At 33.9% G+C, this 8684-nt stretch overlaps 4 protein-coding genes across 7 annotated transcripts; 2 read left to right on the forward strand and 2 right to left on the reverse strand.

Moving 5' to 3' along the window:
- Positions 1-342: 342 nt before the first annotated feature.
- On the forward strand, positions 343-1598 carry LOC136339103 (peroxisome biogenesis factor 2-like). 3 transcript variants are annotated; one of them, XM_066282084.1, is made up of 4 exons: positions 343-633; positions 687-1103; positions 1161-1373; positions 1477-1598. In XM_066282084.1, the coding sequence occupies exons 2-4, from the start codon at positions 693-695 to the stop codon at positions 1561-1563; spliced, it is 711 nt and encodes a 236-aa protein (XP_066138181.1). In that variant the 5' UTR covers positions 343-633; positions 687-692; the 3' UTR covers positions 1564-1598. The 3 variants fall into 3 exon arrangements, with proteins under 3 accessions (XP_066138181.1, XP_066138180.1, XP_066138182.1); XM_066282083.1 differs by having other exon boundaries at positions 343-629; XM_066282085.1 differs by lacking the exon at positions 1477-1598 and having other exon boundaries at positions 343-629; positions 1274-1470.
- On the reverse strand, positions 1576-5046 carry Gclc (glutamate--cysteine ligase). The gene is made up of 8 exons (XM_066282075.1): positions 4419-5046; positions 3389-3561; positions 3109-3305; positions 2691-3059; positions 2441-2638; positions 2198-2386; positions 1961-2142; positions 1576-1903 (listed from the first exon to the last, which is right to left on the reverse strand). The coding sequence occupies exons 1-8, from the start codon at positions 4862-4864 to the stop codon at positions 1747-1749; spliced, it is 1911 nt and encodes a 636-aa protein (XP_066138172.1). The 5' UTR covers positions 4865-5046; the 3' UTR covers positions 1576-1746.
- Positions 5047-5233: 187 nt separating this feature from the next.
- Positions 5234-6556, forward strand: LOC136339106 (transmembrane protein 256 homolog). Of its 2 annotated transcripts, XM_066282091.1 has the most exons (3): positions 5247-5491; positions 5549-5821; positions 5877-6556. In XM_066282091.1, the coding sequence occupies exons 1-3, from the start codon at positions 5417-5419 to the stop codon at positions 6018-6020; spliced, it is 492 nt and encodes a 163-aa protein (XP_066138188.1). In that variant the 5' UTR covers positions 5247-5416; the 3' UTR covers positions 6021-6556. The 2 variants fall into 2 exon arrangements, with proteins under 2 accessions (XP_066138187.1, XP_066138188.1); XM_066282090.1 differs by having other exon boundaries at positions 5234-5821.
- Positions 6547-8084, reverse strand: LOC136339101 (protein phosphatase methylesterase 1). The gene is made up of 2 exons (XM_066282081.1): positions 7945-8084; positions 6547-7877 (listed from the first exon to the last, which is right to left on the reverse strand). Exon 2 carries the CDS (start codon positions 7778-7780, stop codon positions 6572-6574), a length of 1209 nt encoding a protein of 402 aa, XP_066138178.1. The 5' UTR covers positions 7781-7877; positions 7945-8084; the 3' UTR covers positions 6547-6571.
- Positions 8085-8684: the final 600 nt, after the last annotated feature.

Genomic DNA, 8684 nt, shown 5'->3' on the forward strand with positions numbered 1-8684 from the left:
TTAACATGGAAATTTTATATTCGTAAGATCGAATACAGTAGCAATAACACTAGTAACCTCGTTCGATAGTACTTCATCGCAGGATGGCCTAACCGTTTGTGCGTGGCTATCCTATCACCAACCCTAAAACCATGATACCAAAAATTTATAATCTACTAAATCTACAATAAATATAAATTTTTAAACCTAAAATACAAAAGCGATAAAGGTCTTTCTTCTTCGATAGCCCTCGGTTTAATTCTAACTTAAGTTCGTTTTCCGTGATATTTTGGAAGATGAGCGATACATCTGTTATTTGGTGTTAGCTTCTAACACGATTTTCTCAAATTAGATTTTCTGTCTTTGTTTCTTCGAAGGATTTTGCAATTCGAATTCGTCCATGATTTTCAGATTGTCAATGTCAATCGTTAATTTTCTGAGGTTACAATTTTTTGTTATGTTTCATGTTTATAATTGTTTTAAAAATTTGATCTTCAATTTTTATTATTCGAATATATGTTTAAAAGGAAAATTTAAAAATGTCCAGAAACAATCTTTTGCGTGTAACACAAATGAACGCAATTTATTTGGATCGCGAGATAGAGAAGTCTTTCCAGCAAATAATTGAAGATACAATTAAGCATCTTCCTGTAAGTAGGTGTTTTTTTATCCATAATTCGTTTATGCTATAATTTGTATCATTTCAGCCGAGTATGGTTTCCCCTGTTCATACCGAAATAAATCTATTGATTCGCTTAGGACTTCTTAAGTATTCTGTCTTTGACAAAGGCTCAACATTTGGACAGCAATTGTTAAATATCAAATACCAAGATATCTCTGCCTTTAAAAAAAGTCTTTACTTAATTTTTAGTAGCTTAGAGTATGTTAAATGTAGATGTGAATTGTGGAATCCTTCACACAGCATAAACAAAATTTTTCTTAAATGGCATATTCTAATAAAAATACTGGATCTTATTAACACAGCCATATTCTTAAGGCACGGTGTAAAACCATTGTTAATTGAAAGGGTGTTGGGGCTGAACCAAATATACTCATCTCAAAAATCTGCTAGGACTTTTGAGTCCAAATATCTTGCCAGGGAACTACTTTGGAATGGATTTATTGTAAGTCACAAGTTTCTTTATTTAAGTTTTCATGAAGGTGAGGATATTCTGGTTTAGGAAATACTAGTTTATATTTTACCATTAATTAACTACTACAAATTAAAAAGGTTAATTAAAGATTATAATCCATTCGGTGGGAGAAGCGTAAAGAATTATGTGCTTCCTAATAGAGAGATGAATGCAAGCACGAAATGTGCACATTGTGGCCAACGGCCTATATTACCTCATCATATGGGTTGTATTCATATTTTCTGCTATATTTGCTTAAAGGTAAATATTCTGTGATTGTTCATTATTACCAAACAGGCTAAGTGGGTAACAGAAAAGACTTTTTAAATGTAAAATTGATTCAATAAATCTTTTGATATTTCAGGGAAATCAAGCTGCAGATTCAAAATATGAGTGTCCAATATGTGAATACAGTAATCCAAACTCATTATGTGATGAAGTTAATGTTTGACCAATAAAGCAGTTGTTATTAAAAAACTTTAATAAGTGTTTGTTTTGCCCAAAATCTTTAAATGAAACTTGCAACAATAGTTTGTAACATACTTTTAAATGCATTGCACTGTGTTCTAAATCTATAAATAACAATATAAAATGTTTAATAATATTTAGGTTGTCAAACAAAATTGATTAAAGCTCAGTAATCATTTTTTAAGGCATGGGGTATATTTTCTTTTGTCTTTGAGGTGGCACTGTATCCGATCAGCTCTGGACAAGGCTTGGTTCCTTTCTGAATATCCCTGAGCGTCTTCAGAAGGTCATAATTAATGATTTCAGATACTACAGAGTCGTACCTGTAAATCCAAAATTGATTATGTAATAATTGAAAAAAAAAATCGCAAAACTCCTACTTATAATCTGGATGTTCAGTTACAAACTTCCTAATGAAAGAGGCAGTTGTAAAGAGTTCCCCTGAGGCTCTTTTTTGGATGAACTTCAAATATTGCTGAATGGTGCAGTGGGTATCCGCATCCACGTCCATGCCATTGAGATAACTATTGATCAAAGGAATTAGTCCTGGAAAATCACCAGCCTGCAACGTATTGAATTAGTAAAACAGTCAGTGAATCGAATATTGAGAAACATACTTTGCCGTTAACAATTTCATTCACAGTCATTAACCCTACTAAATCGCACTCCTTGGGTTCACAGCTCGTGCCCGCGCAACACCGATTCGCTTCAGGAGGGCTTATGTCTGTAGTTATGTCCTTTCTGAACCAAAATTTTTGCTCTTTGCAAGCGTTGCGCTTTTGAGCGTTTTGCATGTTTTTATCTACCTAAGTTTGGAAAGACTTAAAAAAAGGCCAACAATTGCATTTTGAATATTACACCTTGCTTATAGGAATGAGGAAATTTAGTTGATAAGACAGGATAACTCTGGTTAATAAAACAACAAAACATACAATTGCTGCATTTTCGAAATCGGTTACTTGCACTTCACAGGGCCTGAACTCTACTCTCCAACCGATAGTCGAGTGAGGAGGCGGCGGTTTGAAGCGCATTGTTTGCCAGTTTGTAGACTGAATATTCTGTAAATAATTGTTAAAAATATTAAAACAATTATGGAATAAAAATAGCTACTTCAAAATGATCAGTATCTTCCTCGTCGTTCTGGTTAATTTTCTCGGAGAAAAGCGACACAGTATCCCTAATGAACAAATGAGCGATATGTTGCGCCAGCAAATGATCAATGCCATTGTCTCTAAGCTTCTTATAATCTTCTTCGTTGTATAATACTGCAAGGTCATTGTATTTCTCCCCTTGAAGTGAGAGATACGAGTCTATCGAATCGTAGCGGGATTTTTTTATCACAAATTTATTCTCCTTCAGTGGTTTAAGGCCCCTTTCTTCTTCTGTACGGCAATCCACCGATCCAGATATCACATTCCAGCGGCAATCTACGTCTGTTAAAAATCCGCGGTGAACTGGAGAGGCAGCTGTAAATGCCAACTAGAAAGAACAAATTATTCCGAATTAAATAAAAATTTTAATAAATTACCATTATAGGACACAATGGTGTAAGTTGGTCATACAAAACTCTGGCTTCATCTATATTGCAAGCCTGAAATGTCAATTGCAAACAACAGCACCCCATACCAAAACCCATGGCGTCTAAATACACACAGTCCGGCTTAGCGGCTTTTCGCAAAGAATGCGAGTCATCTACTGGAATTTTCGTATTTTTATCGCTAAAAACTTTTATATTTTGGTAAAGTACCCACTTCAGCGATTTATTATTCAGATATAGAAAAAATATATATTTTTTAAATTATCATTACTTGGCAAGTTAATGGCCACATGTTCACCCCTTCGTTTCCTGATGTTTCGAACCAGGTTCATGAACCTGGGATGCCCATGGAATACTGCTTTATCAGGGAAAAAGAGCGATTTTGTTCCACCTTCATTGGGCGTTGGTTTTGTCGGTGGATCAGTGAAATCTGGACAACCTAATCTGTAATTTCATTTCATAGCACCTTACAAGCAATATCTTCAATTAATGAGAAAATCCAATAAAAATATATACCACATTATCAAGCAATATAAATTGTTAGGAAGGTGTTTTGTTTCTTTTATTACTGCCAAAGAACAGAATGCACAACAAAAAACCTAATAATATAAGTGTTTTTTGTAAATGCATTAAAAGTCTATAAGACATATAATCAAATCACAAAAACCTCAAGGTCTTTCCAAAAATAATTGTTAATTTTTGTTAACCAAACCTGATTACTGCAATTCATATAATTACAGCTTTTGTGAAGATTATCCCTTTAGAGTAAACATTACTCAATGGTAAAATTTCTATATTTTATTGTGCCAAACACAATAATGCATCCACAATAACCTTGAGAATTTCATAATAATACCAGTATGAGACAATCAATTTGTATGTAATTATTAACATTCTAGTTAATTTTAAGTGTGACTTAAATTAAACCATGTATTTTATGTATATCTAGAAAAAAATGTAATAACAATAAATCTATATTTACTCAATAAACATTAGTGGTTTTACCATTGTCAGGTTTTAAAAAGAAAGTTTTTGAAGAAGCAACAACATGTAATGAAGCATAGATGACAAATATTGTATCACAGATAAGCATGTCTTCACCTTTAAACATTTTTTTTCTAATAAATAAAGTAATAAAAGGTCAACAGAAAAAAACAAAATAAGCAATTGGACAATCTATTAACCATTGGAAAAAAAATTATTTGCCTGTGATCTCAATTTAATCATTAAATATTTTTGCACAACTGCAGATTTTAGAAAACAGTACTATATACCCAATAAAAAAAACTTCCACAACTTACCTAGGAAAACTTGTAAGTGACATCAAACATTCCTCAGCCTTCAACAACTCAGTAGCTTCATGCCTTCTCATCCTCATATTAGCTTCCACCACATTGAAGTGGGCAAGTGTGCCTTCATATGGCTTCCCTGGTGTCCCTTCAATCATATAAGCGGCAAATTCTGGTCTCCACAAATATTTTACAGTGTCTGGGTTTTGGTGCTCTCTTTCATTCAATATAGTCAGCAACTCCTCAGCTTTGAGACTTACCTTGGCTTCTTTCTTCTGATTATCGAATTTAACCACAATATACTCAATTTCATCACCCCATTTGAGTACATCACCTTTTCTTTCTTTAAGCTTTTTATAAATGTTGATAAACTGATTGATGCCATGTTCCCGCACGTGGGGCACTAGTTTCTTGGTTTCTTCCCATGTTAATGGAGTACCTTCAGTAAGTAGACCCATGTTTAGATGACTTGAAGACGGGGTACTTAATCCCACAGGGTTAGCAATAAATGTACGAAAGTTCTGAAGTGAACTATTTATATGAGCTAGTGACTATACAAACAGACGTTGCGCAATTAAATGTGACATTGCATAATTTATATCTAAATGAAACCGGAAAAATTATTATTCAGTATTGTCTGAAGAGATTACAAACAAAAAATTAAACTTTTTTTTTAATGGGCGCTCAAATAAGACAACTGATTGACGTAGATGACAGTTTGCCTTTTCGGTTTTGGTGGGTGTAAATAAAGTGATACATGCGATGGTACAACTGCACAATTAACCGCATTCGAATCCATTTCACATTAACTAAGTTTTTGATACTCGTAACTCGTGTTTGAATGTTCTATTGGTTAGCTTGACGACTCGAGATTTATCAATTTTTAAATAAATGAGTTGGTTTCAATTAATTAATTGCCAGCTGAAGATATCTATAATCAGACAATTTTTCTAATTTAAGAATTATTATTTTCTGCAAGTCAGAATAGCAACGTGAAACTTGACTACAGAATGGGATTTTACGACTTTGTAAATTTTGTTGTATATGATAACCCAGTTTCAAAAACGGTAACATCAATGGTTTTCGTAAGTGCCTTGTGTATTCTCACCCCCTGCTCAATGAATGATTGTATTACTTTGCAGAGAAGTAAAACCAGTTTGCCTCCTGTTCCAAATGTAACAGTGATAACTGAGAAAATACCCTTATGGAAACTGGCATCTGAAGGGGGACCGTTTATTCGAATAGCAGCTTTGCTGGGAGCCTCAGCAGTTGCTTTAGGGGCATATGGGGCACACAGAACATTTCCAAAAGACCGAGAAGTTGAACTAAAGCTTATATATAACACAGCAAATCAATATCATTTTTTTCATTCCTTGGCACTACTTGGTGTTCCTTTGTGTCAAAATCCTAAAATTGTATGTATTATGTTGAAATAATAGACCTTTAATTGACCTTCTTTTGAATTTCCAGGCTGGTATCTTAATCTTATCAGGAACTATTTTATTTTCTGGCACATTGTATTATCATGCCCTCACTACTGAGAACAAATTTGGAAAATTGGCTCCTCTTGGAGGAACACTTTTAATTTTGGGATGGCTATCCATGGTTATTTAAATTAAGTTCTTTAAGTTTGAGAATTAAACATAGTATTAAACTTTTCTTCTAAGTGATAATGACCATCAATGATATGTTGTTTAATTTTCATATAAAGTAGCTATGTCCAATAAGTACATTATGTGATTGTTTTAATATTATTAGTCATATTCAGATATTGTATAGCAGGAGTGGCAACTTATTAAACTTGATATAGTAAAGACTATAATAGTATAATTTATGTTTTTGTGAACAATTTAAAGTTTATTCTGTATGTATTAATTTTACTTTTGCAGCAGGTTGTTGAAATTTATTTTTCAGGGAAGCAGGAAATTTTTAATATATTGAATTTTCATAAACAGAAAAATTCACTGTTCATGTCATTGATAGGAGAAGGAATAAAAATTAGGCTTTTTTATGCTGGAATATATTTCAATAATATTGAATTAAAACATCGACATTGAGTATAGCTAGACAAATATGCTAAGATAATCCACTAGCAATAGAAATAAATAATTCCAACAACACAAAGTAATAAACATCTAAATATTAACCAATTTGAATTCCTTTATTTAACAGCATGTGTTGGGATACAAAGGCATAGAAAAACCAGGCTTTGTTTCAGCACACTTCTGTTTCACCAAATAAATGCTCAAAAGTTCAGCTACTTGACGAGGTTGGTCTTCATGTACTGCATGTCCTGTTTTTGCCAACACTTGCAACTGAAATTTCCCCTGCATTTGACCCACTGTCAATTTGGTGTCAAGTCCAAAAATATTTGCCAAAATCAGTATTTTTGGACAGGAAGTGCCCAAAAATTTTTCAGATAAACCTTGAAACCATTGCTGCCAATAAGTTTCAGTCTGGCTTAAGTCTATTCTCCACAAATAAGGATCCTCATTTGAGACACTTTCTGTAGTTTTTGGACGTTTAAATGCTGTCTCATCCACGTTGGAAGCACTAGGTCCTAATTTACTTCCCTCTTGTTCTGAAATTGTCTCTTCATCAATTTCTTTGATACTGGTTTCTGACACAGTCAGCTGTTTCTCAATAGGGTTGGACAAGTTGATACCATCAATTTTGTCAAAATCCCGCCATTCATCGCAAGCCAACTGTCTAGTTTTTGCATTAATTATTTGACCTGGCATGGAAATTCTTGCTGCCTCCAAATTATGACATTGTCCCCCTTTATAACACCATCTAATAGCATGTGGAATACTTTTAAAGGAAGTGGGACGACCTCTTAAGATGCTTTGCATTGACGATAAGGCATCTAAAGCAGTACCTTCTACTACATCTATCACACAAAGTCCTATTAGCAACTGAATTTTGTAAGAAGCACTGACTGCAATAGCACCCCCCATACTATGGCCCACTAATATAATCTTAGCATTTTCTCTCTCAGCTAGATTATTTGCAATTTCAGCCACATCCTCACTTAAAGTCTCTAAAGACAAATCATTATCATCATTAGTTTTGGTGTTCCCATGTCCTCGGAAATCAATAGCTACTACTTGACATTCTATATTTTCATGTATTTCTTTTGCAAAAAGAGACCATGTTAGACCATTATAACCACCACCATGCAAACACAGTACCAATGGGCCAGATGATCCTTTAATATACACATGATGCTTCCCTGATTCAGTTTCAATGTATTCTTCTTTATCAAAATAATACTGCCATTTTAAAGGGGAAAAGTTTGATTTTGCGATTCCAAGGTTTACTTGGGGGAGCTTTTTGTAGGGTAGGCCTAACACTGTCTTCCTTAGATCAGTCATAATTAGGTTTACAATGAGTTGCTTTCAATAGTTAACAAAGATAATTTGGCTTACTACACTTTGTTGGACTGTGTAATTAATCAAATGCTGAAGGGACCTGCATCAACAAAACAAGTTTTTCTTTGCAAATTTTTTTACATGGAAGAAAGAGTCTTTTTGCTTACCTAATATGGATGGAAACTTTTGTCTTTTCGTTCCTGCTGGTGTTTATAATGATTCCCTCGTCTGTAATCTCTGCTCCTATCGTTAAATGAATTGCCCTGATATCTACTTGAGCCAGGTCTATTGCGATTGTGATAGTTTGATTGCTGTTCCCATGGGTATTCTATGGGAGGTGAAAGAATCCCTTGTTCGAAGACTGCCTTATATTCCGGGTCTTCGTCGGAGAATCTGTTTGAGAATTCTTCTTCACACTCTTCCAAAAATTGTAACTGTGCATCAGTTAAAGTCATTCTTCACTGAGCCACACCAGTCTCATTGAGCAACTGAATGGAGAATTTAACATTTAATAATTGCCATTGAGAATGAAAATAGATTGGTTTAAGCAAAAGATATATACACACTACCATTTCATTTCAGACACAGTCAATGCTTTTGTCGTTCTTTGCGTCACTTGAATTGACTTTACAATTTCTAACGGCCTTTGTAGAGTCAAGTCATAAAATTGAACATGCGGCAACGTCGGAAGTTGGGCGTTCCTTCTCATATTAATACTTAAATATGAATATAACTCAACATGCAAGAGAGTATTCTTATGTAGAAAATAAAAATAATCCTTGTTTTCGAAGGCAGAAAAAACAAAACGAACTTGCGGGAGATATACCTCTTAAAAAGGGGGAAAAGGAATTTGAAAAAATTCATCAAATCTTATTAGGAAAAAGCTCGGCCTGCTATAAGTGTTACA

Source organism: Euwallacea fornicatus, chromosome 5 (genome assembly GCF_040115645.1).
Source record: "Euwallacea fornicatus isolate EFF26 chromosome 5, ASM4011564v1, whole genome shotgun sequence".
NCBI lineage: Eukaryota > Metazoa > Arthropoda > Insecta > Coleoptera > Curculionidae > Euwallacea > Euwallacea fornicatus.

What these genes read in the sequence shown, in the direction of transcription:
- LOC136339103 (XM_066282083.1), top strand. Translation starts at nt 519, where the DNA reads ATGTCCAGAAACAATCTTTTGCGTGTAACACAAATGAACGCAATTTAT. An exon ending in TACTTTGGAATGGATTTATT is followed by an intron (nt 1,104 to 1,160) that starts GTAAGTCACAAG and finishes ATTCTGGTTTAG; the next exon opens with GAAATACTAGTTTATATTTT. An exon ending in TCTGCTATATTTGCTTAAAG is followed by an intron (nt 1,374 to 1,476) that starts GTAAATATTCTG and finishes TTGATATTTCAG; the next exon opens with GGAAATCAAGCTGCAGATTC.
- Gclc (XM_066282075.1), bottom strand. Translation starts at nt 4,864, where the DNA reads ATGGGTCTACTTACTGAAGGTACTCCATTAACATGGGAAGAAACCAAG. An exon ending in TGTGGCCATTAACTTGCCAA is followed by an intron (nt 3,306 to 3,388) that starts GTAATGATAATT and finishes AAAATATAAAAG; the next exon opens with TTTTTAGCGATAAAAATACG. An exon ending in TCCTCATTCCTATAAGCAAG is followed by an intron (nt 2,387 to 2,440) that starts GTGTAATATTCA and finishes TTCCAAACTTAG; the next exon opens with GTAGATAAAAACATGCAAAA.
- LOC136339106 (XM_066282090.1), top strand. Translation starts at nt 5,417, where the DNA reads ATGGGATTTTACGACTTTGTAAATTTTGTTGTATATGATAACCCAGTT. An exon ending in TGTGTCAAAATCCTAAAATT is followed by an intron (nt 5,822 to 5,876) that starts GTATGTATTATG and finishes TTGAATTTCCAG; the next exon opens with GCTGGTATCTTAATCTTATC.
- LOC136339101 (XM_066282081.1), bottom strand. Translation starts at nt 7,780, where the DNA reads ATGACTGATCTAAGGAAGACAGTGTTAGGCCTACCCTACAAAAAGCTC.